This window comes from Carassius auratus, chromosome 23, assembly GCF_003368295.1.
Source record: "Carassius auratus strain Wakin chromosome 23, ASM336829v1, whole genome shotgun sequence".
Taxonomy (NCBI): domain Eukaryota; kingdom Metazoa; phylum Chordata; class Actinopteri; order Cypriniformes; family Cyprinidae; genus Carassius; species Carassius auratus.
Window position 1 is genome coordinate 17026626 of NC_039265.1, and position 26465 is coordinate 17053090.

Genomic DNA, 26465 nt, shown 5'->3' on the forward strand with positions numbered 1-26465 from the left:
ATCCAGAGCTGGATTTTGGCTCATTTTCTCTAAGAGGGAGAAAGAGGGAGTGAATAATGAAGAATGAAAAGTCAATAATATTACGAAATATGACTTCATTTTACTGACTCGTGAGGATGGTAGTGACTCTGAAGATTTGCCACTGTTTCAGGATGAGATCTCAAGACATAAGTGAAGCGACCTGATAGTCCCCATCCAAATCACCATCATTGCACATCAGAAATTCAAAATCTCCTTGAGGCCAGATGATTTTCATAATGATTAGCTTTGCATTTTGAGCATCACCTCAATGGATTGTCTAATCCTGAGCTCTTCAAAGCTGCTTATAATAGTCCAATTATGCATGCATGCATGTGACTCTGACCATATAGGGTGCACTGCAACATTTATGCACTGCACTACACTTAACCCTGGGGAATTGGTGTGCTGCCCCCTCTACTGGTTAAAGAAAGACATTTCATTAAAAAAATCTCCTCTTTTCCTTATTTACTAATGTGATACTTTTCCATTGCAAATTATATTATCTGCATAATAATGTGTGTGGAAGTTAATATATATATATTTTAATGTGTGTGTGTGTGTGTGTGTGTGTGTGTGTGTGTGTGTGTGTATGTATATAATATATATGCACATTTAAAAATATTAAAGGAATAGCTCACCCAATAAAGAAAAGATGAGTTTGTTACTTCACTGTAACAGATTTGGAGAAATTTGTAAGCAAACAAATCTAAGCATTACTTCACATGCTCATCAATAGATCATCTGCAGTGAATGGGTGCAATCAGAATAAAAGTCCACACAGCTGATAAAAACATCACAAATATCCACCAGTAATCCACACGACTCCATTCCATCAATGAATGCCTTGTGAAGTGAAAGTTGTGTGTTCGTAAGAGACAAATCCATCAAGGTGTTTTAACTTTGAACTGTCGCTTCTGGCTAAAGTCAGACTGCTACCTCCAGTAAAAAAAAAAAAAAAAAGTGAAATGTGCACCGATCAACCATGTTTACAAACCAAAACTGTTCTAAACAATCATTTTACGGGTTTTGATGAGGGGACAACGGGGTGGAGGAAGCATTATTATTAATTATGGACTAATTTAGTTAGAAGAAATTGTTTAAAGTTAAAATGCATTAATAATAAATTTATTTCTTAAAAACAAATGCATCTTTTCACAAGATTTTAACCAATGTACTGGAGCATTATGGATTACTTGTGATGTTTTTATCAACTGTTTTGACTCTCATGTTGATTGCACCCATTCACTGCAAAATATCAATTGGCAAGGATCCTTTTCAGGAATTGGGTGCCGTCAAAATGGTTCATAAAAGCATCACATTAATGCTAAATCTCTCCAAATCTGTTCCGATGAAGAAAATTAAATCATCTACATCTTTGAATGCCTGAAGGTGGGTACATTTTTAGCAAAAGTTCATGTTAGGGTTAACTATTCGTTTAATGTTCGTCTTAAAAACAAAATAAAAATCACAAAACTTTGTTTATTTGAAGGTTTAAAATAAATTATCTTTTAATGTGATCTTAGACTTAAGTGGTTGTGCATCTCAGTTGCTGATGTAGAGGTATAACATTAAAAGAAAATCTAAGTCTATAAAAAAAACATTCAGTTTATTGACATAACTACCCAATTTACACATTTGACAAAAACAGGGTTTTTCAATGTTAACAACAGACAAATAAGCAATATTGAGCTCTGGAATGGTCAGTATGTACACAAAGCGGTTACATAATACAGTTGATGGCTTTCTCCAATAGGTTTGATAGTATTATGATTTGATCAAATCAAATATTCCATGGAGCATCCATCAGCATTCTGAAATAACACTTAAGCACCTTCACCAACACATATTTTCTAATGATCACACCATCTTAAACAGTCTTTTCTTTCTCTATATTTGCCCTCCACCACTGGACAGTATATAAATGGAGCACATCCTGTTCATGTCTTCTACTGCATTTTTTTGTTCTCTCTGGCAGCTTTTCTCTTTAATTGCATTATCTTTAATTCTGTCATGGTTGAGAAGGTCCTCCATACCCACACAGCCTAAAAAAACAGATTTAAGTATAATCAATACCAAACGTTTGACCAAGTTAACATACTCTGTACAATTAATAAGATGCATATTGCCGTATTTTATATGAAGAAGAATATTCTGAAAGGAAAAACTTACCACAACAATAACAGTGTTGAGCAAGAGTGGGACTGAGTATACTAATGAAATAAACATTCCTTTTGAATCAAAGTATTGGAACTTTGAAAAAGACCTAAAAACAGAATGCAGATATGTTCAGTATAACAATAAAACATGTATAACATAATGTCAGGGGGTTATGGAGGGTATATGGTCACCTCCAGTTCATCGCTGCCAGCTCATTCAGGTATTCTGCACTATAAACCATAGCGACTGAAAAGAAAAGAAATACAGCGTTATCTGGTGTATAAATGCCTAACATATTTTATATAACTAAATAAATGTAAATGATATTTGGGGTACTTTAGCAATTCACATATTTTGTTGGTTGTCATGTAATCTTTTCAGAAAGTTAATGCTGTGTTTTTCTAATATGATTGTATCCATTTTCTCTGATAATATTTTTAGTGCAAAAACTCACCCATTAGGAGAAAATGACAGATCTGTACGCGGTAGTATTTGCAGGACAGGATGGTGAAAGCAAAACACAAGACATGAAAGACCAGCAGAGCCATCAGCCAGGGTTCAGACCAGTCTACCTGCAAACCAGATCACAGGATTATTACTAGTTCTTCCTAATTACACACACACACACACACACACACACACACACACACACACACACACACACGTTTTCTTTACTTAATACACGTGGCCTCAGTTGTACTGACAAAATAACAACTAAACTCTGGATCGTTTGTATGTGAACCATAAAAAAACGTAATTTTGCTGTAAACTTACAGACTGTAGAAAGCTCCATAATGATGTGATGCGAACATTGCTGAATCCATCGATTGGAATAGCGCTGACATTTTTCGCTTTAGATTCGGTCATTTTATCTGAGTACACGACACTGAACTAAACCAACTAAACCAGTTACAACATAAACACTTCCGCATTCGTCACTGTCCTTTTCTCTCAACAGAAACTCATTTGCCGCCCATCAAAGCTATATTTATTTTGGTTGTTCTAATCTGACTTTTTATGTTTTATGTCATTTATGTTCAATAGTTTTTTTTTTAAGTATCTCGAAACGTCAAAAAAAATCCTTCGCCTCCTTGAAGTCCAAGTCCCTTTCACATACATTAACATTAAATGTTTCATTATTATAATAATTATTATTATTATTATTATTTCTACAAAATTTTAGGACTGGGTTGAAATAAAAATATATATATATTTTTAATTCCCACATCGGATTAAAAGGAACAAGAATGTCTCAATAAATGAAAGAAGACGTGTAGTAAAGGTAAATTCAAAATAAAAGTCACCTGGACGATTGTGATACTCGCACTACAAAAGTTAAAGCAAATGTTACAAGTAAATGTCAACTAAGACTTAAATATAGATGATGCGATACATTTTTTAGTTTCATTTAGTTTTCTTTAAATAATATACCCTTAAAGGGCTCTACAGTGCGAACATGAACACATATTTAGGAGCACCAGTGAGATTGAGCTCAGGGGAGCTTCAAAGGATTGTGTTTTTGCCTTCATCTTATTAAAACATTTTTTTTTTTTTTTTACTGGAGCCAATGAAAAATAAATAACTTGCCCTAGTGTACTGTGATAAATGTGATACTGATTTAATACAACAATTCTATAAACAAGAAGTTAATATTAAGTGACTTACATTGACTATATCCCTATTGTCTGATTTTGCTCTATTTCGTTATCGTCAAATAGTTTGAAAAAGTCACAGTGGAGCCACTGAGCATCTCCATTCAAACACAGCGGTGTTTCGCTTATGAATGAACTGTGTTTTTAAATACAGGTGCTTGTCATATAATTAGAATATCATCAAAAAGTTGATTTATTTCACTAATTCCATTCAAAAAGTGAAACTTGTATATTATATTCATTTATTACACACAGATTGATCTATTTTAAATGTTTATGTATTTTAATTTTGATGATTATAACAGACAACTAAGGAAAATCCCAAATTCAGTATCTCAGAAAATTAGAATATTGTGAAAAGGTTCAATATTGAAGACACCTGGTGCCACACCCTAATCAGCTAATGAACTCAAAACACCTGCAAAGGTCTAGTTCTGTAGGCTAAACAATCATGGGGAAGACTGCTGACTTGACAGTTTTATGTTTTTTGTCAAATATTGGATTATTGATTGTAGGGTGCTCCTAAAATGTAGAACATGCTCCTAAATTTTTTTAGTTAAAAAAGAAAAGTAAGCGTAGAGCCCTGTATTATATCTGGGTTTTTAGCTTTGTAATGGCCATTACAAAAAATTATAATAATTAAAACTACCAAATACTAAAATTGTCAGAAAATGTTTCATTTTAATTAATGGATGCATTTGGAGTAGAAATAAAGACGATTTTGTGTCCAGTTCTGAACGGGTTAAATTTCAAACCGCACCGCCAGCCGGCGATGACGCGCTTCCTGTGACGCAGTGAGATTTTAAAACATTGTCCTTCTCAGTAATGGCGGCTTCGTTCCCTTCGCTTTCGCAAAATAACAATAAATGGTACTTCACGCGCGAACAAATCGAAAACAGCCCATCTCGCCGAGCGGGACTTGATCCCGACAAAGAGCTCTCGTACCGACAGCAAGCTGCTAACCTCCTGCAGGACATGGGACAGCGGCTCAACGTGTATCTTTTTCAGTTTGTAAGGCGTCGTTCTCGGCAGTCGCTCTGAGGAGACTGACGCCGGTTCGGGCGGCTTCTGGGGTGTTGAGTTTCAGCATTATAATGACCAGAAACGGCTCTACCAGTATACACGCCTTTTGTATTGTGAAACTTGTGGATTAAGGCAAACGGAATAAAAGATTTATGTCCCAGTTTTGTGTTTTTGGTTTAGTTTAGGCCGCGGGGCCTACTGAACAATAGCGCAGCCGGTGTCATTGCCATTCCCACTCTCTATTCTCCATTACTTTCTTAATTATACCATTTGTTTAAACTTTATTATTAGATATATTTGTTACCTATGCCATTCCAAACCTATATCTGTTAGTAGTAATTAAACATACATTGATTTGCCCTGCTGGAGGGAAGGTCTGATACAGTTATGTAATAATTGAGAGAATATGAGCTATTGTTTTATTTTAGATTAATAATGTTCCTTAGATTAAAGGAAAATTTGTCAGGAGTGAGTACTTTCACTTTTAAATTGGAAGAATGGTTCTACTGTGTCTTTAAAAATGGTAGCACCGCTGATGTATTAAAATAGAAGGATTTAATGAAATCATTCATCTGTGATTGCTTCATTCATGTAGCTGTTATGATCCTTTTGAAATACTGAGTTTGTCGAGTTGGGCAGTTGTACTGTTTTCTTAAATGTGTTTGTGTTAAAATCCTTAACTTTGGACCATTAGGTCTCAACTTACAATTAACACTGCCATTGTGTATATGCATCGGTTCTACATGATCCAGTCCTTCACTCGCTTCCACCGTAATGTATGTGCTTTATCCTTCCACAAGTTTTATTAAAATCCTCTCTAACCAGGACCCTCTAACCTCTTTGTTTGTGTCATGTGCTGTGCAGGTGATTGCTCCTGCAGCTCTCTTTTTAGCCGCGAAGGTGGAAGAACAGCCCCGCAAGCTGGAGCATGTGATTAAGGTGACCCATGCCTGTCTCAATCCTCAGGACCCGTCACCAGACACCAGGAGTGATGTAAGTAATGATAGAGTGTATGTAAGACGGTCTTCAAACCATCTGTGAGAGTCACTGCTTCCATCTACTTGCTTTGTTTAAATGTAAATTATTTGTACTTTTTTTGTTTTTTTTTGACTGAATTTTACTTTTCGATTGAACTATTTCTTTAAGGAATAATAGTTCACCCAAAAATTCTGTCATCTTTTACTCAACCTTATGTCATTTCAAACCTGTATAACATTCTTTCTTTTGTTGAACATAAAAATATGTTTTTGTTAATGTTTTGAGGGTTTTGTGAACAAAAAATACTGAGATATTTCTCGAATTATCTTCTTTTATGTCCCACTGAAGAAAGTAAGTCACAGGTGTGCACTGAAATGAGGGAGAGTTAATGAAAGGAATAATTCATTTAAGAAATAGTTAAAGGTACAGGTTGTAGGACATGCCACGAGAGGGCGACTATCAAAACAGTAACAATCGCGTGGTTTGATGAGGCTAACAAGGAGCGTGGAATGATAGATTGTGTTGTCTTCTATCCAACTGCTGACGGGCATCAATCAGACAAAGATAAATCATGGATTTAACGCGAGTTCAACAATTTGCGCGAGTAGATTACATACAAAGTCAATGCAAAGACGTGATCAGACAATCAGATGCGTCCTCGCGCGGGTCTAGAGATGCGATGCCCCGTGTTTGGAGTATATGCCCCATACTACTAATTTTGTTGATTGTTATAATAGCATACGTTTTCTGTAAAGAAACGAATCACAACAACTCTCCTGTTGAGTAAAACACAAGCGAGATCAGCATTTCATTCTAGTTGAAGTTTGTCGCGAAACTATTTCCACATTTGTGCACACACTGTTGTCATGTGGTTTCTTCGTCAGTAAAGGTGTAACTAACGTCATTGATAGGCGACTGCACTGCCCCTTGTCACTGTTTAGAATGGGAATTTTCTCATGATTTACAAGTAGTTGAAAACATTAGAGATATTGTTAGTAATCAGCTGGACAACATATATAACACTAGCCTAGTGGTTTTTGGACATTTTACTGCAAATATCATACAAATTGGACCTTTAACTTTTGAATGTCCTTGATGAATAATGGGTTTAAAAAAAAATCCCATTTGTTTATTTTTTTCTCTCCAGTCTTTGGGGCTTACAATTTACCCACAATGTTATTATTTTATTTTACTGATATCAGATCAATATTTGCATCAACTAATCTAAAATATCAAATTTAGTCTTAAGCAGCAGAACCACAGCATCGACCATAACATTGCTTTTTTTTTAACAGGTTGTCTAACCCACATATTTCTATATTTTCGTCTGAATTGATCTTTTTTTTTTTCCTCTTAGGTTGGATATGTGTAAACTTTCTTCAGTCTTTAACTGTTAATCTTCATTAACTATCATATTTATGAATTGAAAGGGCATATCTTGTGTCATAAGGTGATTGGCTTGGTGCAAAAAGAGGGTCTTAATAATTTGATGAGAGTGAGTATGTAGTCCATGACCAAGAGACCATATGAGTAACCTGCCTGTCCTCTCAATCTCAGACATACCTGCAACAAGCCCAAGACCTGGTCATTCTTGAGAGCATTATACTGCAGACCCTGGGTAAGTTTGGAAGGGCAAGACTGAGTCAGTGAATCACCATACTAGAGAGATGCACAGAATAACCACATTTACTCTCATTAACTGCTTATTCCCAGAAGTCGACTGGACTATTACAAACTCCTCATTACTACTGTCAACTTAGTCATTTTTATTTCCATTTCAATCTGGTAATGCACAATACCTGTGTGTGGTTTCACAATGCTATCTATTTTGTGTGTTAATCTTGAGTCCACTAGAAATGAAAAAATATCTGGTATTAAATTAAAACACATGTAACAGTACCCTTTTTTCCAACAGTATCAGTGCCAAGTACCAACCTCAGTCTGCTTAAATCATAATTTATTTTTAATTTATTTTTAGTTGACTTTTTCAACTAAAACTGTTTTACAGTGTTTCTGCGTGTCTTAATTCACCCTTCCACAAATGAAGGCCTAAAAAGCTCTTAAATTGAAACAGATTGTTCTAGATTTATAATTCATGGTTTTAAACGTTGCATGTTCTGTGAAAAATGTATATCAGAAGGGACAGTAAAAGATATTCCCATAGTGATTGGAAGCAGAGGTATCCAAGCACTTTGTTTTTTGTTAAATAAATAAATTGGAGATCTATTGATTGTTTTTAAACTGTGAAGCATTACTAATACAAGACATTTACAATATTGGTCATATTATATATATTTTTATCCCTTGTAATTTAATTGTATATATATATATATATATATATATATATATATATATATATGTGTGTGTGTGTGTATGTATATGTATATATATATATATATATATATATATATATATATATATATATATATAATTTATTTATTTTTTTTATTTTTTTTTCTTATTTACTTGGTCATAAAATGGTCTTTAAAATGTTTAAATTTGCCTTCATAAGACTCGTAGAAACCCTGTTTTAATTTCATTAGCATTTAGCCTTCAAATCTCTTTCATTATAAAAAAATTGTTACTATGAATATCTTTTTTTTGGATTGTGTGCTATAGCAAAACAGTTTTACAGAATATTAAATCATGAGATGGTAATGGTATCAACTGCTGTTATATTATTATTATTGTGATATGTCCTCCGCTTTGGAAAATTCTCTTCCGGTGCCCATGATGCTCATTTGTTTTGAAAATTTTGACTATAACCAAATTGCCCTACAGGCCACTTGCATGGAGCTCTAAGATATTTCACCAGTCAAGCACAGGAAGACCCATGCTTTTGATTCACTTGCTCAGTGTGTAAATTGTGTGTGGGGGCTTCACTTCTAAAGAGTCGTTATAGTTCAAACCAAAAACTAAAAGTCTCTTTCTCGTCTGCTCTCTTCCTTCCAGCTTTTGAGATCACCATTGATCATCCTCACACACATGTTGTCAAGTGTACCCAGCTTGTGCGAGGTGAGAACCAGCTGCTCACAGTAAACTGTGCTTCGTATTGCTCAGTAGTGGGTACTTCTAGCCCACCAAGCTCACAGATTTCAAATCTGATTATGAGCCTTCCATTTGTTCTTCCAGCGAGTAAAGACTTAGCTCAAACCTCATACTTCATGGCAACAAACAGGTATGTCGATTTTCAAGTTTTTCAAAGGTTACATTTTTTACTACAAATTAGATCAAAAATACTTAAATGAACATCTGTTTTTGAAGTAAATGGCTGTCAATGTTGCATTGCAGTGTAGACTACCACATTTTGAAAAGTTAAAAGTTAGAAGAGAATTTACTTGAAATTGAACATTTTTGTAACTATACAAATGTCTACACTGTCACTTTTCACCCTTCTGAATAGGAGTATTATATTATTAAAGAAACCTTATTGACCACCAAAATTTTTTAATTATAGTGTATGTATTTATCATTTTAGAGTTAGAAGAGTGTTAAATAGTTTCTTGTTTTTACTCATGTTTTTCTAATCGTGGGTGCTCTTTTTGCTGCAGTCTCCACTTGACTACATTTTGCCTGCAGTACAGTCCACCCATCGTAGCTTGTGTTTGTATTCATCTGGCCTGCAAATGGTCCAACTGGGAGATTCCAGTTTCCACAGACAGCAAACACTGGTGGGAGTATGTTGACCCCACGGTGACCCTTGAGCTGTTGGATGGTATGTATTTAAATGGCAATTGTCTCTGTAATAGAGAGTGTAATGCTAGAGTTTTAGAAAAGGTTGTGAGGGTTGTTTTTATATTTTTTTATATTTGTTTTATATAAAACCATTGTTTTATTTGTTTCAGTTTACATGTAAAGTCAGTTTTATGATTTTTAATAAGCTCTTGTTTGAAGATCTGCAGTGTAAACTTGGGTGAAATTTTTGGAGTTTAGCCAGGAAAAGAAGCTATATAGCCTTTTAAATGTTTATTTTTTATTTTTTCTCAAGTTATATGTTTTCCACAAGTCCTAAAGGTTTTGTTAATGATTTCACAGAGCTTACTCATGAGTTCCTGCAGATCTTGGAGAAGACGCCCAGCCGCTTAAAACGTATCAGAAACTGGAAAGTAAGTCGGTTTACATAATTTTTTTTGTAAACAATTAGATTTTTCGGAATTTTCCGATAAATAGAATGCGCAAAAGAATTACGTTTATTTAAAATGTGTTCTTGTAGAATCTTACTAACCCCAAACTTTTGATCAGCACTCTGTTCTGACCATATACATTTCATACTCATCTTTTTCTTATTTGTTCTGCTTCAGGCTGCGGGTCAAACTGCCAAGAAATCAAAAGGTCAAGATGGTGATCAGTCTGATGCCATTATGAATATGATCTCCATGGCATCGGCTGACAGCACGTTGGCCGGGCTGATGAGCCTCTCTGGCCCACCCTCGGGTTCCTCCATGGACTCCTCAGCTGACGACCACAGCACCGCTCCCTCATCCCAACACTGGCAGCCTCCTGCGAAGGAGCTGCCCGCTACCAACGAGCTTCACGCGCCTGCTAAGATGTCTCTGAGCGAGTATCGGGTGAAGCATGCAGACGTGCTGGCGGCGCAGAAGCGGAATTTGGTGAATATGGAGGCTAGTGTGAAACAGGGATATGCCACTGCCGCCCAGGCCCTCATGAACCAGCAGAGGAAGGAGAAGCACCATCACCACCAGCAGTCCAGCTCTAGTTCCTCAGACCTAAACAAACCCTCACCCATTGTCCTGAAGATCCCGCTGGACGAGCGATCGGAACGTAGTTCCATAAAAATGCGCTTCCCAGTGCCAGGCCAATCCGGCAGCGGGGGGCACAGCAGCAGTAGCAGCAGTCGAGGATCCGAGCAGGACATTAAAGTGCGGATCCGAGTTCCTGAAAGGCGAAGTGGCTCAGGAGAAGATGGGAAAAATCGTGTGAAACGCAGAGAGCGGTCCAACCACCATCACCACCACCACCACCACTCTTCCTCTTTATCAACATCGTCTTCCTCATCCTCATCACAAAAACACTCGAGTTCTGCCAGCTCATCAGGAAGTAGCAAAAAGGTCTCAGGTGATCCTATGCGAATGAGCTCTTCGTCATCCTCATCCCGAAAAAGGACCCACTTGCCTGATCCTCCTTCTGGCAGCCATCTCTCGAAAGTTAGCAAATCGTCCAGAAACTCGTTTCAGTTGCCGGCGCTCACCGGCGTGCCCTCCCACGCGATGGGTCAGGGGTCGGACATCCTTCCCTCGCTGAGCCTCTCGCACCATCAGGGAAACTATTCGCATTCCAAATCGGACAAAGCAGACACGAACGGACACAATACGGGCAGCCAGTCCAACGAATACCAGGACACGTTTGACATGTTGAACTCGCTGCTCAGTGCACAGGGCGTTCAGCCAGCGCAACCGCCGATGTTTGACTATCGCTCTCAGTACGGAGACTATCGGTACAGCGGTAGCGCTCGCGGAGGAACACAGGCGCCACCTTTACCCTCAGAACCACCTCCATCTCTGCCGCCACTGCCCAAATAAACCCTTTTCCACTCAATTCAAATCAATCGTCTTGGGAATCCTGGGTTCCTTTTGTGCATCCAACTTTGTGATATTGAGTTTGACAGCAAAGTAATGTAAGGCAAAAAATGTACCTGGTGAATCTTTGCCCTCATGTTGTCTTGCGTTTTGTGCGGGCGAGTGTGTTCACAACACCCATCTGTGGCAATAATGTTATTATAGAACAAAATATGGCAAAAAAAAAAAAAGCAAAAATATTATTTATTGAAAACAAATTGTACATACTATTTTTAATGTTGCTCAATTTTATATCCGCGCTAACAGAAAAGCATAATGGAATTAAGGGTATGTATTACTGAATGAGAGGGACCCATTTTCCTCTTTAAAAAGTCTAACTGAATGCAAAAAAAAGAAAAATGATTTTGTTTTATGTATGGATTTAAGTCTTGCTAACAATGTCTTTTTTATCGAGTATGGTATTTATTATTAGCCTTTTAAAACCATAGTTATTAGCAGTCGTTGCTTGAATGCGTCAGACGATATCTGGATTTATTTTTCTACTGTTGTAACCTGCTTCCCAGTCTGTATTTACTTGACACGTAATGTACGTTTTGAGAATGGACATACGAATCCCCAATATTTACATCGAAATGTATGTTTCTAATATATGAATAGTCACTGAAGTAATGTTTGGATTTTGTTTGGTAAATCTCTGTGGTGTCTCTTTTTTGTAATTTTCAGCTTCTGTAAATGGACTATTTTTACATTTTTCCAAAAAGAAAACCTGTCTAATTTGGGAAAGTTTGTCTAGTAGACCTATGGTTCTAGATTCAGAGTCAGATGCAGTCATTGTTTTAAATGGTTGTAGAATTTCACGCTCGTATATGATACACTATACACAACAGGATGTCCAGCTTGTACTCATTTCATTCTTGTGTTTCAGTTTATTTCACAAACCCAGATGCTATCAGATACAGGCTATTTGTCATTTTAGAATGTAACTGACTTATAAATGGCCTTTAAAATTAATCTGTGATGGGTAAAAATACAATCCAATGAATCATCTTTCCACCAGTTTTCGGTGAAACTATCTTTTTTGTATTTCTTTGCAAAAAAAAAAAAAAAAGGCAACAGTATAAGATTAATTCTGTCTGTTTATAAATGATTACCCTTATATTGTCCATCATAGCATGATTTATTTTCTTTTATGTTGAAGGGATAGTTTGCCGAAAAATGTACATTCTGTCATTTGCGCACACGACTTATTTCTCGCAAAAGTTATTTTTTCCATATAATGACAGTCTGTGGGGGTTGATGTTTGTACTCCAAAGTATCTTCAGTTTTCAGTTTTGGATGACTATCTCTTTAAAAATGCTGTGTCTTTTAAGGTCTGTTAGGTATTTGTCATCTGTCTGTATTTGAACACTCCTGTTTATTTGCTGTAATACCTCCATTTGTGTTTAACCCTGTGATTGTATCAAGGTCATGTTTTTTTGGAGTTTGGAAATGTCAATGATAAGCCATCCGGTCCTAACTCATGAAATTAAAGCTGGTGGGAACTTAAAAGTTTTGAGCCAGTCGGTTTGTACCTTTAACAAGATCGTCTCCATATTCATATCTTGCGTGATCATGTTTTTGTATGCACTTAATAACTGCCCTGAATTAATGGCATGACTTTCATTGATCTATTTATAGACAAAAGTATTTCTAGTGGAAGCATGAAATGGAGTTTCAGAGTAAATTGTGCTTTAATGTTGCATTCTTTTAATAAGATGTTAGCAGGGATTCTGTTTCACATTTCAGGAACATTGTGAAATTATATGAAACACTATAAGCTATAATAGATCTGGTTTAGCATATATGATGCACTCCTCGTTTCCTGTCCCGGTTTTATCGTTCCAAAGTAGAATTTGAAGGTTTACCATCATGTTTCAGCTTTGTGTTTGCTGGTTTCTAGTTTGGTTCAGTAAGACTAAGACTGATGAGAAGGCGTTCTGTGGGTCTAATGCAATTCACGTCACCACTGTTTACCTATGTACCTCCGTCTCAAGAATATAGCGTTTTATCAAGTGTACAGTAAATTGTATTTTAGTGGTACCACATGAACTCTCAGGTTTTGAATTGAATTTTTGGGGTGTTTCTTGTGAGAAGTTAAGTTTGCATTTTTGTGAACTCCGTTCCTTTTTTTTTATAAATGTGGTTGATGTACAATATTGTTTTATGAAAAAAACATTCCTGTGGGTGTTTTTCTGACCGATTGCCGTGTAAATTGTAATCATGTGACAGACGTTCTACTCATGATTCTTGCAGTAAATTCACATTTCAGATTTTTCTACGACAAACTGAGCAGTTTTGCTTCCACCTGATGTCAACACCTTCATGGTTTGCCTTTGAATTCAGTGAATAAAGAGATATGAGAATAAACAAGGAATGTTAAATGTGGCTATTCAGAACAATTCTGAAGATCAAGATTATTTTTTGTAAGGATGCCGAAGAGCCAAAAATCTGGGTAAACCAAAAAGTCACAAGAGCTGCTGTAATCCTGATTAACTTTCCATTCCAGACATATTTGTCTAGCCGGAATGTGTAACTTATTGTTTTATCGACACCTTTATATGGAAAATTGCCTGAATTAGAGTGTCATAATTCAGATTTCAGACCCAAATCCAAAGAAAAAAAAAAGTAAATTATTTTTTGCTCAAAGGTAATGAAGCAAAATTAATATGCGATCAAGATGTTTTGCATTGTGCAATTACTTTCGATAATTAAGAGCATTTCCCCCATCCTTAGTCAAATGCATATTACTCATATTTCAGAAAGTAATTCACTGAACTACAGTGCAAAAATGAACCTGTTAACCTCTCTGCATTAGTATTCACAAAATGTAGATAATTCTTGCAGTATTTAGTGAATGAGCACTCTGACATGAACAGACTCTTATTGTTCTTGGAGTCCGCCATCCTTAGTCTCACATGACTGATGCTGTACCAGCCGTCTACAGTAAATCCAACACAATTTCCCTCCATCTATCTATAACATTGTTTTTCACTCGTATCTCAAAACTAACATGCATGTTTATTTTTAGGACCAAATCTCAAAATGCAGTCTATTGCGTTTGCAAGGCTATTAAAAATGTTAAGATAAAAAAGCGTAAGATTATGGCCACTGACCCAATTAAGAAACAAAGCTTTCAAAAGCATCACACACAGGTCCTCTGGAATCACATGTAAGCATTCTCTAACTATGTTCCTCATTAAAATAAGCTCAGCCTGGAAAAGAGTTTTTAATCTCAGTGTGACCCCTCAAAGTAAAATAAATAAGTCTCAAGATTGCAAATCAACCATTCTATACTATTAAACATAAAAAACTATTTGGAGCAATAAGGTAAAAAAATATTATATACACTTTATATATATATATATATATATATATATATATATATATATATATATATATATATATATATATATATACATATATATATTTTTTTTTTATTTTTTTTTTTTTTATGGATTTTTTTTTAACTTTTTTAATGGATAGGGATGTTTTAAGTAACAATCGGGCTCTAACTGCACATGCATGACTGATCCGGCCAATTAATAAGTTAGTTTAATCAAATAGCATAATTAACCATTAATCAAATCTTAATCTGATAACTCTCTTGCACAGCATCACCACAATCTTACACAGTTATGTGTGTGAGTTTGTTTGCACACATGGATGGTCTTAAGTGATGGGAGGAGCTTGCAGCCCCGGATGTAGGACACGTCTGTATAAAGAGCGATGCTTCTGAAGCTAAAAGTCATTAAGGTGCCAAAAACAAAGTGACACAATGAAGCTACTTTCAAGAATACTGATACTGACCTGTTTGTCTGTGGCCTTAACAAGTAAGTAAACTTTTCAATATCACAATATTATTGTGTTAATTAATAATAACTGTATCCAATAGCCATAGAATCATGTTCTTGTATATTGGATTTCACTAAACAAGATATTATGCTTAGTGCAGAGTTCTTTAAACTGCTTTCAAGAGAATACTGGATATCAGGAAAGTCAAAACAAAACTGTTTACTGTAATAGTTAATTATTTCACCTGCACTACTAACATTCCTAAACCCTCAGGCAGACTTAATGATGCGAGACAATGTCCTGATCTCATTTGACCTCCTTATAGTCATTCAGATTTCAGTAACAATGTGGCACATGAGAATTTCCAAGATCTGTTGAAGCATGTGTTAGCTAATCAGATCAAATAAGAAATAATACATAAAATACTTTGAAAAAAAAAAAAACAGCATAGACCAAGATCATTAATGTAATGGTTCTAATACCAATAATGCAATGGTTTCAATTATTCATAACTGTAGCATTGCATTCTGATTTATGTTATGCTATGTGCTCTTAAAGCAAGCAAGCAAGGCTTTATGCAGTAAAGCCGAAAGTATGGTCACATGGACAGCTGACCATCACATGCACAGGATTTGGGGTAACACTGCAGAAAGTGTGCTGAATGATCCTCGATGATTCACATGCCCCGCCTCTCAGTCTCCAGACTTTAAAGTTTGTGACTTTCATTGTCAAATGAGAGTTAACGGGATTCCAGTGCCTTTACTCTCAAATTTACTGTTTTCTCTAAATACTATTTAAATTTCCCTTTATCTCCCTCTGCATAAGGACAAGTCGACAGAAGCAACTCCAAATCCAGATTCAATCAAAATCAGACATGGAATACAAAACGGTTCCCAGTGTGGAAAGATGGAGACCCACGCTACAAGAACAGCTGGACAGGTAATAATACATTGCAGTCATAAAAGAAGGAAAGAAAGAGACAGATTTTCTACACTATATGTTTGCATCAACATGTAATTCTTTTTTTTTTTTATCATTTTAAACTGTAGTCTTAGCTTAGTTTTTTCATTAGCATTTCTGTACCACAAAGTCATGGGTTTGATTTAAAGGAAGTGCATGACCTAATAAAATATTTTCTTGAATGCACTTTGATTAGATTTTTATGAATGAATGAATTATTAATTTATGTGAATTATTTTTTATGAATAATTTGATGTACACTCTTAAAATAACGTTGTTCTATTGTCTTCCATGTTTCCATGAAAAATCCTTGGACAAAAACAGGGTTAAAATTTTTTTTTAAAATAAAAACCCTTAGTCAAAAAAGATTCTTTTACATTTTTCTTCACACTAAGAAAAGAACCGATCACTGAAAGGTTCTTTGGGGAACCCAAAACTATCATTCTACACTCTTAAAACTAAATGTTCTTTATTTGCATTTGGCTCCAAGAATATTTTTGGAGGATAATATCTTCCATTATACAAAACAATCTTTATATGTTAAACTCCACACTCAACACAGGTTCTTTTAAAAGCCGATCACTGAAAGGTTCTTTGAGGACCCCGAAATGATTTTTCTGTGGCATCACTACCCTTTATTTGTGTGTGTAGAGTATGGATAAAAGCATAATTGTGCATTTCTACAGGAGGTCAGCTGAGTTTTGATGTGGGAAATGATGCACCCACTTTGACTGGTGCCAAAATCACCTTCACCATTGACATTGTGTTCCCTCACAACCAGAAGGTCCTGCCAGATGGACAAGTTGTTTGGGCAAAAAATTGCACAATAAATGGTATGTTTCAGTCATCTTCATCCCTGTTTACAAAGACTAAATCTATTTACATTGTGCTGCCAGCACTATGACCAGCAAATGCAGTTGTATTAAGCTTGAACAATAATTATAGTCTAATTTAGGCACACAGTTCCACGAGGGTGAGCCTGTCTATGCTGAGGAGAACTCTGTAGGTGAATGGAACGCTGTGTTCCCTAATGCTCCTCTCCTTTCTAGACAAGGGGACAAGTAACCTCCATATGTGTTTGTGTGGAAAACCTGTGGTAAGGAAAGAAGGACTTACTGTACTGTTATATGCAATTATCTGAACGTTCCTGACAATCCTCTGTTGTGTTTGACAGGTAAATACTGGCAGGTGTGCGACGGCCCGTCCTCATCATTAACCATCGGAACTGATGACGTTCCTCTTGGCTCTTACATGATGGATGTTGTCATTTATCACTACAGGCAAAAAGAGAAATTCATCCCGATTGGATATGCATCCACACAGTTCAGTATCACCGGTATGCATAACTCATAATATTAATCTTTTAATAACAAGTTGTTTTACAGTTTAAGTAATGCAATATATTGAATCCCTGTGTTTCTAGACCAGATTCCCTTTGCGGTTTCCCTGACGCAGGTGAATGACAAAGATGAAGGTGATCGGAAATTCATCAAGAACAGAGCAGTGGCCTTCGACATCACCCTTCATGACCCCAGCCAATACCTGGGCAGATCAGACGTGACTTTTAACTGGAACTTCGGCGATGGCAGTGGCACTGTAATCTCCAGGGAACTCAGCGTCACACATACCTACACTGCAGCTGGAGCTTTCAAGCCCCAAGTTGTCGTTCAAGCAGCTATTCCGGATTCATCTTGTGCCACTCCACCAAACCTTCCCACTGAGGCCCGTCCCACCACCAACACCCTCACCTCTGAGAGCCCCATCCCCCTGAATGAACACATCACTGAAGGTGCACTGCATGGTTTGGTGGTTACAGCTGTGAAAATAGTAAAAAAGTTGCCTTATTGCCTTATTCATGTATGGTTTGTTAGGCCAAGATACAACTATTTGAAAATCTGGAATCTGAGGGTGCAAAAAAATCTAAACACTGAGAAAATCGCCTTTGAAGTTGTCCAAATGAATTCTTAGCAATGCATACTACTAATCAAAATTAAGTTTGGATATATTAAAAGTAGGAAATATACAAAATATCTTCATGGAGCATACTCTTTACTTAATATCCTAAAGATTTTTTTTTTGGCTATTGCTAAGAATATACCCTAGCGACTGGTTTTGTGGTCGTGGGTCACATATAAATTTACAAACACTTTTTAGAAACACCAGCTGCTGACAAGGAGGTGATTGCGGAGGAAGACTACATTGCAAACCAGGCCCATATATCAACAATAAAGCGTCAGGCTCCAAACACAAATGACTGTGTGATTTACCGCTATGGATCCTTCTCAACTGATATTGAGATTATTGGTGAGATTCCTCCCTTCAACAGCATTCAATTTTATGTTTATACCAAAGAGTAATGCAAGTTTGTGTTCTCAAGAGGGCATTGAGAGTGTGCAGATCGTCCAGGTGGCTGTACCTGATGGTTTTCTGCTAACGGAAATAGAGCAGAATGCTGTTGATTTCACAGTTTCCTGCCAAGGAAGGTGAGACCTGGCAAAAAATGTAGCTGGAACCACAAAATACAGCCTGATGGAGAATTCACGACCTTACCTTCTCTTTCTAGCCTCCCCACTGAAGTGTGCACTGTAGTATCGGATGCTGACTGCCATGTGCCAGTCACGACCATCTGCAATGCTGTTAGCCCCTCCTCAGACTGCCAACTCATCCTTCGACACTACTTCAATGACTCTGGGATCTTCTGTGTCAACGTGTCAATGACAAATGATGTCAGTTTGGCATTCACAAATGCCAGGGTTAATATTAACATTGGTGAGTTCATTTATTTACAGTTAAAAATAAAGCATGGTGCTCCAAAATGATAGCAGTGCTGTTTATTCATCATACATGCTTCTATTTCTCTGCAACATTTAGCAGGGTCCAGGTTGACATCTGCAGGTGCCGCTGCTCTATTGTTGGGAATCCTGACTATTGTATCGGCAATAGGTGCTGTGGCTTTTGCATATAAGTAAGTCATTCCAATACTGCTTAATATCCATGCACTGATTTAGTCAGCTGGCATGAATTATTCATGAATTATAATTCATTTTTCAACCTGCTCCTCTAGATTTCCTAAAGCTTAATCATTAAGCAAATTATTGTGAACATTAACTGGCAAAACTGGTTGGAAAGCACTAACTGGCCTTGTTTTTGCAACTTTCTAGGCGTCTTAAAGGGTATCAAAGGCTGACTGAGGAACCTGCTGCATGCCAATCCAAAGACACTGGCGTCAGCTCAATGCCAGTGCTCTTCTGGAGCCTGGTAAACCAGCAGACGCACAATCAGAAAAAAGGAGTAGTGTGAATTTTCCTTTAAAACTTTACAATTCAAATTTGAAGTTGCATTAGCGCTATTCTGAATAGTGTAAAAGCATATAAACCTTTTTTTTTACCATCTCATTTTTTTAAATCTTTAATATTTGAATTGAGATTTTGTATTCTTTTATACACCTATTTGAACCAAAATCCTTTTTTCTACAAAGTCATGTTTTTCATTACACTACATAGAATTTTGTACTGTAATTTTAATCGGAAAATTGGCCAACAAGCATTTAAGCAATTGAATAAAATATCACAAAAGCTGCTATTACTTTATGGCCTTTTTATCTTAGACATTGGTGGCAGATATTCTGGATTTTATATATATATATATATATATATATATATATATATATATATATATATATATAAACACTGTAACATTTGCACTTACCTAAAAAAATTATGCCCTTAATACCAACTGCTGAGTGACTACTAATCTACTTTTCCTTCAGCCAAAGTGGTTGGAAGCCAAACCTGTGGAAACTGGTTAGTAAGAAGATTACGTCTCTTGAATGCCTGGAATTACTTAAAACTGTCATCTTATATTAACATCCACAAGAAAGATTTTGAAAGAATTGCATACCAGCAGATTTTTTTACATCACCATCAATTTATTCAGTCAAAATTTGGCAAGCAAATTCCACAAATAATTATCATACTGGCCATAACAATACAACAACTGATCAAGAATGTGTCTCTAACATTTAGGAGTAGACTTTACACTTGATACCTGATGTAAATCGTGTGTAAATTACCGGTCTACTGTTTTTAGTTTTAGACATTTAGTGAACAATTTAATACTCCTCGCCTTCCTCTTCTCCTTCACCCTCGATGGAGTCGACACCGACTTCTTCGTAATCTTTCTCAAGGGCAGCCATGTCCTCTCTGGCCTCTGAGAACTCACCCTCCTCCATACCCTCACCCACATACCAGTGCACAAAAGCACGCTTGGCGTACATCAGATCGAACTTATGATCGAGTCGAGCCCAGGCCTCAGCAATAGCTGTGGTGTTGCTCAGCATACACACGGCCCTCTGCACTTTAGCCAGATCACCACCTGGAACCACAGTGGGAGGCTGGTAGTTGATGCCAACCTTGAAACCAGTTGGACACCAGTCCACAAACTGGATGGTGCGCTTGGTCTTGATGGTGGCAATTGCAGCATTCACATCTTTGGGCACCACATCACCACGGTACAGCAGGCAGCAAGCCATGTACTTGCCGTGACGTGGGTCACATTTCACCATCTGATTGGCTGGCTCGAAGCAAGCATTAGTGATTTCAGACACCGAGAGCTGCTCATGGTAAGCCTTCTCTGCGGAGATCACTGGGGCATAGGTAGCCAGTGGGAAGTGGATACGAGGATAGGGCACCAAATTGGTCTGGAACTCTGTGAGATCAACATTGAGGGCACCATCAAACCTGAGAGAGGCTGTGATGGAGGACACAATCTGACTGATCAGCCTGTTGAGGTTGGTGTAAGTAGGACGCTCAATGTCAAGATTCCTACGACAGATATCGTAAATGGCCTCATTGTCTACCATGAAGGCACAGTCAGAGTGCTCTAGGGTGGTGTGGGTGGTCAGGATGGAGTTGTAAGGCTCTACCACAGCGGTGGAGACCTGAGGAGCGGGGTAGATGGAGAACTCCAGCTTGGACTTCTTGCCATAGTCCACAGAGAGACGCTCCATCAGCAGAGAGGTAAAGCCTGAACCGGTTCCACCGCCAAAGCTGTGGAACACCAGGAAACCCTGGAGACCTGTGCACTGGTCAGCCTGAAAATAAAAAACAGTTTGTAAATTGACCCAACATAATATATAATCCATTTTATGTATGTCTTTATTTATAACTACCTACCAGTTTGCGAATCCTGTCCAGAACCAGGTCAATGATTTCCTTTCCAATAGTGTAGTGACCACGGGCGTAATTATTGGCAGCATCTTCCTTTCCAGTGATGAGCTGCTCAGGGTGGAACAGCTGACGGTATGTACCAGTGCGCACCTCATCTGGAAAGATGGTCAATGTTTAGTGACAGGAGCACTATGACATGCACAATCATCATCACTTAAATCAAGTCCCATCCTCTTACCAATGACCGTGGGCTCCAGGTCTACAAACACAGCCCTGGGGACGTGTTTTCCAGCTCCTGTCTCACTGAAGAAGGTGTTGAAGGAGTCATCACCTCCTCCAATGGTCTTGTCGCTGGGCATTTGCCCATCCGGCTGGATGCCGTGCTCAAGACAATAGAGTTCCCAGCATGCATTGCCGATCTGGACTCCAGCTTGACCAACGTGGATAGAGATGCACTCACGCTGTGCAAAGGAATGGGAAAATCTTTTTATTAGGTTTGCACCATCATTCTGTTGACATTTGCATGTGTTTAATATTTTGGGTACAACAATAGACACATAACTGACATTGCATCAGAAATGTTCCATAAATGTCTAAAAGTCTTTCTTTGGAATCATAAATGCATTGTTAACACCTGCAAAATGATATTTATCTTAAGGACAGGCATACAAGTGAAGTGAACTATTGTGGCATGATAAAGATTAGTAGGTTACCAAAAAGGATGAACAAAGAAAGCAGTCAGTTCTCTTTATTCAAAGGGAATGAGGCAGCAGAATGGGAATAAGGCAGATCCCCCACCCACACAGAACAGGCTTGCAAGAGCGTGCCTGATAGCCGTTGAAAGAGAACAAAAAAAAACAATGACATAAATCCACCTTTTCCCATTTAAGTCATCTCAATGGTCTACATGAGACTATGGATTTCAATAAAGGAACAATATTTATTTTAAGTAGGTTTTTATAATTGTCTCAGTGGCTGTAACCAACATTTGAAAGGAATCCAGAATGCTGCTTGATTTAAATTAACATTTTTCTTTATTTTTAGATTTGGTCACCACTCATTTTTAGATGCACCGCTAAACTTCCCTATGAGACATCGTGATGATAAAAAGACAGGTCCCAGAATTGAATAAAAACATATTTATCAAAATAATGAAAGCCATGAAAGCATTTAATGTAAAATTTGAATGGAAACAATAACAGCTGTGGAACAGAACAGGAATAGAAATCCAGTCATTTGCTGCACAGGCCAGACATGAGCTTCTGCAGACAGCTGCAGTCCCCACCCAGTTTACTCCTCACGCAGGGGGGAGGAGGGGTGGATGCAAATTTCAAGAAAATTCTATGGCAATCTCTGACGACAGAGAGCTTGTGAAAACCCCCCAAAAAAACAATCATTACATTTGTGCATTTTTTTAAAGATATTAAGTCACAATTATTAAATATAATACACTGTGATTTTAATTAAGCTGCAATTTGTAATTTAATATTATTATTATCACACACACACACACACACACACATACATACATATATATATATATATATATATATATATATATATATATATATATATATATATATATATCTGAGATAATGCCTACTATTTTGGCTATGATTTCGCATGAATATGTAAAAATGATTTCATCATGTAAGGTGGTTTTGGAGGTGCACCTTCAAAACAGGTGCACTGTTATGTAAATGTAGCTAATTGATGTGGAATGTTACACTATTTTATAATGTGCGTCATTAAAAACTCATGATCCTGTCATTTATAAAATATATATATATATATATTTTCGAACAAACCATTCTGGGTGGGTTAATGAATGAATGGATTGATAGATGGATGAATGTAATCCTGCAGGCGTTTGCAAAGGCATTTCTAAACTGAATGCATGTAGTACGAATATTATTTTTAAATGTATCATTCTGTGCATTACAATACCTAAGATTATTTTATATATATATTTTTGCGGCGTTGCGTTGTTGCAATGTCGCGAATTTGCCTCCATTTTAAGCAAAGGGCGCGCGGTGAATGACAAAGAAAAGCCGCTCGAGCTGCTTTGAACAAAATAACACAAGGATTAAACGACACAAACATTTATGGCCTAAACCCTTTGGCGCAACGTTATTTGAAATCAAAGAAAAAATATGCTACTCACCATTGTTCTGGAGGGGATGGGAGCGGTGAGGCGAATATCAGCAGGCAAGAAATTTTTTTATTGTTGGGAGTATACTGTGAGTACAGTCCAAGATTGAGACTGTCAGTTGATGATGAAGAGGAGGAGCTAGAAAGAGCGTGACGTCGAGACGAGGAAGGGAGATTAAAACACAGCCGGTAGTGACCGATATAAATCAGTGCAGCACATCTCATATCTCCTTACCAACATTTGTATGGTATTCATCCCACAATGTGGTTGATATTGAAACCTGTTATCATCTTTATGTTTGTACACGTTCCCTTTCACGAAAGCAATCAAAACGCACGATATGGGAAAATTTCTTTAATCATCAAAACAAAAGATTATGTTCTTCTTTAGCTTTAATAATGGAAATAATCAGTTTATGTTATAACGGATAATGTAAGATTCATGTTTCGAAATCCCCAGTAAGGCCTGTTCTTGCTCTGGCCCAACTGAAAAAGAATAGATAATGTTTGTGTTAGAAAGTCATTATTTATAATAAATAAAAATAAAATAAGTACAAAGAAAGAACAGAGAATGCTAGTGTTAAAATAAATAAATGTCAATAGAACAGAAAGGTAATAGATAATGCTTGTGTTAGAAGGTCATTATTTATCATAAATAAAAATAAAAGAGATGTGTTTTCAGCCGTTTCTTGAAAATTGGAATGAGTTGGGCAAGTAATTCCACCAGGAAGGACTATTTGACCATGGAAGTCTTATCACAGGTACAATGTAAAATGTTTCAATACAAGCATTTAATTCAAATGTAATTTATGAAATATTTCAAACCTTTAACCCACTTGGTAAAATCAACCAATGGCAACCGTTTAAAAGTAGCCCAAATTCTGTGGGAAAAAAACGCTGACTTGGCAACATTCAACAAGTGCTGCAGGAGTCAGATTTGACTGATCTCAAGTCGAGAGAGATGACTAACAAGACCATGCTGGAGTAGCCTATTTGCTGCTTAACAGATCCTGAGCTCATTTACAAATATCTGATCTCATAAGATGTGCTTCCTTAACAAGGAGTGCATGTGATTGCGAAATCGAAAGTGAAAGTAAACATTCAAAAGAGATTTAACCCTTTAACTGCCTGCTCAACCAAATGGTTGATTTGTCACTTTATGGTAAACGAAAAGCTAAGCTAATGTTTTCAGATAATCCTTTCTGCTGTCAGAATGTACTATTTGCTGAGAAATATAACTTTCTGATCATTCATTATAGTTCATATTTTCTGATTTCCATAGTGTGTATGAATTCCGGTACTTTTGCCATAAAGTGACATATCAACCATTTGGTAGAGGCCGATATTTTAAAAATTATGGGACGTATTGAAAAAAAAATACACATTGAGTGTGGTAACTAATGACATAAGGAGATAAGAAATGCAAACAAAAAATTTTTCAAATGCTTTTTTCTTGGTGGGGCAGTTAAAGGGTTAAATGCTCGCATATTGAGAGCGGGAGAGCGACTCCATGGAGTGCCAAAGTGACATATATTAGAATGTTTAAGGGAGTGGACACGAAAATCGCGGAAGCAAATCACATGTTGTGGGAGCAGCTGTCAATGGTCAGAGATTCTGTGGGAGGGAGATAACCAAAGAAAACCAAATCCCAGACATTTTGGGCGATTAGGCTTTTTTTTTAGGTCCAAAAAGAGCACAGGTTCAGGGAGAAGAGGACGAAAGCAATGTATTTTTGACACAATACAAATACTCTATATCATAAAAGAGTTTGTAATCTATTAAAGCATGTAGCCTACGGGATGAAATGTGCAACTGACCCGATCAGCATGTTGTTTGCAATCAGGGGAGAGTCTAGTTTCTAGTTATTCACTATTAAGGGAGTTTTCAATGTGATATTGATTTAACTTTGTTAAAGAGCGTCAGTGGATGAATGTCACAGTTTTGCATTGTGCTTTGAAACGGTAGGCATAGCTTAGATTTATGCTTTCAGGTTGAAAATAAAAATTATATATATAGATATTGATTTTAAACAACAATTAAATAATCAAGAAATATTAAGTGACTTAATTTATCTGACTATAACACTGTTGCCTGATTTTGACAACTAAAATAGTTTGAAACAAGTCACAGCTGAGCAGCTGCTTATCTAAAAGCAATCACAGCGTGTTTTATTTATGAAAGAACGTGAGTTTTTAAACTAGTGTGTTTTTACAGCAGGCTGACAGTAATGTAACTTTTAAACCTTATTGTCATCATAAAAAATAGAGCACTGTGGAGTGCAGCGGATCAGTGCTAGATTTTCAAATATTGGGGTGGACAGATATTTTTAATTATTGGGGGGGGGGGCTTTTATGGCATACACTGCTTCAAGTCAGACGCTGACTGATCTGTGCAAATCGAACACAACTGCATGCGCTCTGCAAGCGGTCCTGCTCCTCCAATGAATGATCCATTAACGGTTTAAATAGGCTAAATAAGTTCGTTGAGAAAATTAACTTATTTATTCAAAGCGCCGGGCCCGTGCCTAAATGTCACTTCAGAAGCGCTTCTGCACCGATTTTGCAGAGTAAATTAAGCATTAGAAATGCTGAATGAAAAAAAAAACTATAGGAAACACTGTTGTATTTCCTAAAAACTGCATTCATTTAAACTTTCATTTCTCATTTCTGTTACTGAACCTGTAATCATTGATTATATGAAAATGTCATGAGGTTTTACTGATATATTGAAATTATATGATAGAATTGAGTATGATGTACACAGTAGTGCCATCTTCTAGGCTACTGAACAGCATAGCCTGTGACTTTAACCAAACAAAATTACATGAAGCTTGGTCATTAAGTAGCTGAGGTCATATTATTGTGACTAATAATGAAGAATTGTAGCTGGTTTGAGACACCAGCACAAATCAGCTAAGATCAGGTTTTTGTCATCAGCATAAAGCACACTTTTAGTATTTTTTTTTTTTTTTTTTTTTACAGTGTTGA

General features: G+C 36.8%; 4 protein-coding genes across 5 annotated transcripts; 2 read left to right on the top strand and 2 right to left on the bottom strand.

Moving 5' to 3' along the window:
• Positions 1-1606: 1606 nt before the first annotated feature.
• Positions 1607-3132, bottom strand: tmem18 (transmembrane protein 18). Its single transcript, XM_026200159.1, has 5 exons — positions 2953-3132; positions 2633-2750; positions 2370-2424; positions 2191-2284; positions 1607-2063 (listed from the first exon to the last, which is right to left on the bottom strand). The coding sequence occupies exons 1-5, from the start codon at positions 3043-3045 to the stop codon at positions 1968-1970; spliced, it is 456 nt and encodes a 151-aa protein (XP_026055944.1). The 5' UTR covers positions 3046-3132; the 3' UTR covers positions 1607-1967.
• Positions 3133-4609: 1477 nt separating this feature from the next.
• LOC113041557 (cyclin-T1-like) lies at positions 4610-12492 on the top strand. 2 transcript variants are annotated; one of them, XM_026200161.1, is made up of 9 exons: positions 4610-4825; positions 5548-5629; positions 5718-5846; positions 7389-7449; positions 8784-8846; positions 8964-9009; positions 9383-9546; positions 9867-9937; positions 10133-12492. In XM_026200161.1, the coding sequence occupies exons 1-9, from the start codon at positions 4656-4658 to the stop codon at positions 11369-11371; spliced, it is 2025 nt and encodes a 674-aa protein (XP_026055946.1). In that variant the 5' UTR covers positions 4610-4655; the 3' UTR covers positions 11372-12492. The 2 variants fall into 2 exon arrangements, with proteins under 2 accessions (XP_026055946.1, XP_026055945.1); XM_026200160.1 differs by having other exon boundaries at positions 4611-4825; positions 8784-9009.
• Positions 12493-15114: 2622 nt separating this feature from the next.
• Positions 15115-19733, top strand: LOC113041558 (melanocyte protein PMEL-like). Its single transcript, XM_026200162.1, is given in 11 exon segments — positions 15115-15237; positions 16025-16138; positions 16846-16992; positions 17115-17255; positions 17334-17495; positions 17583-17948; positions 18314-18463; positions 18537-18642; positions 18723-18928; positions 19031-19124; positions 19321-19733. Coding segments are annotated over 11 exon segments (1680 nt in total). The 5' UTR covers positions 15115-15182; the 3' UTR covers positions 19460-19733.
• A 333-nt stretch (positions 19734-20066) lies between these two features.
• LOC113041559 (tubulin alpha chain-like) lies at positions 20067-23629 on the bottom strand. The gene is made up of 4 exons (XM_026200163.1): positions 23492-23629; positions 21566-21788; positions 21334-21482; positions 20067-21251 (listed from the first exon to the last, which is right to left on the bottom strand). Exons 1-4 carry the CDS (start codon positions 23492-23494, stop codon positions 20271-20273), a joined length of 1356 nt encoding a protein of 451 aa, XP_026055948.1. The 5' UTR covers positions 23495-23629; the 3' UTR covers positions 20067-20270.
• Positions 23630-26465: the final 2836 nt, after the last annotated feature.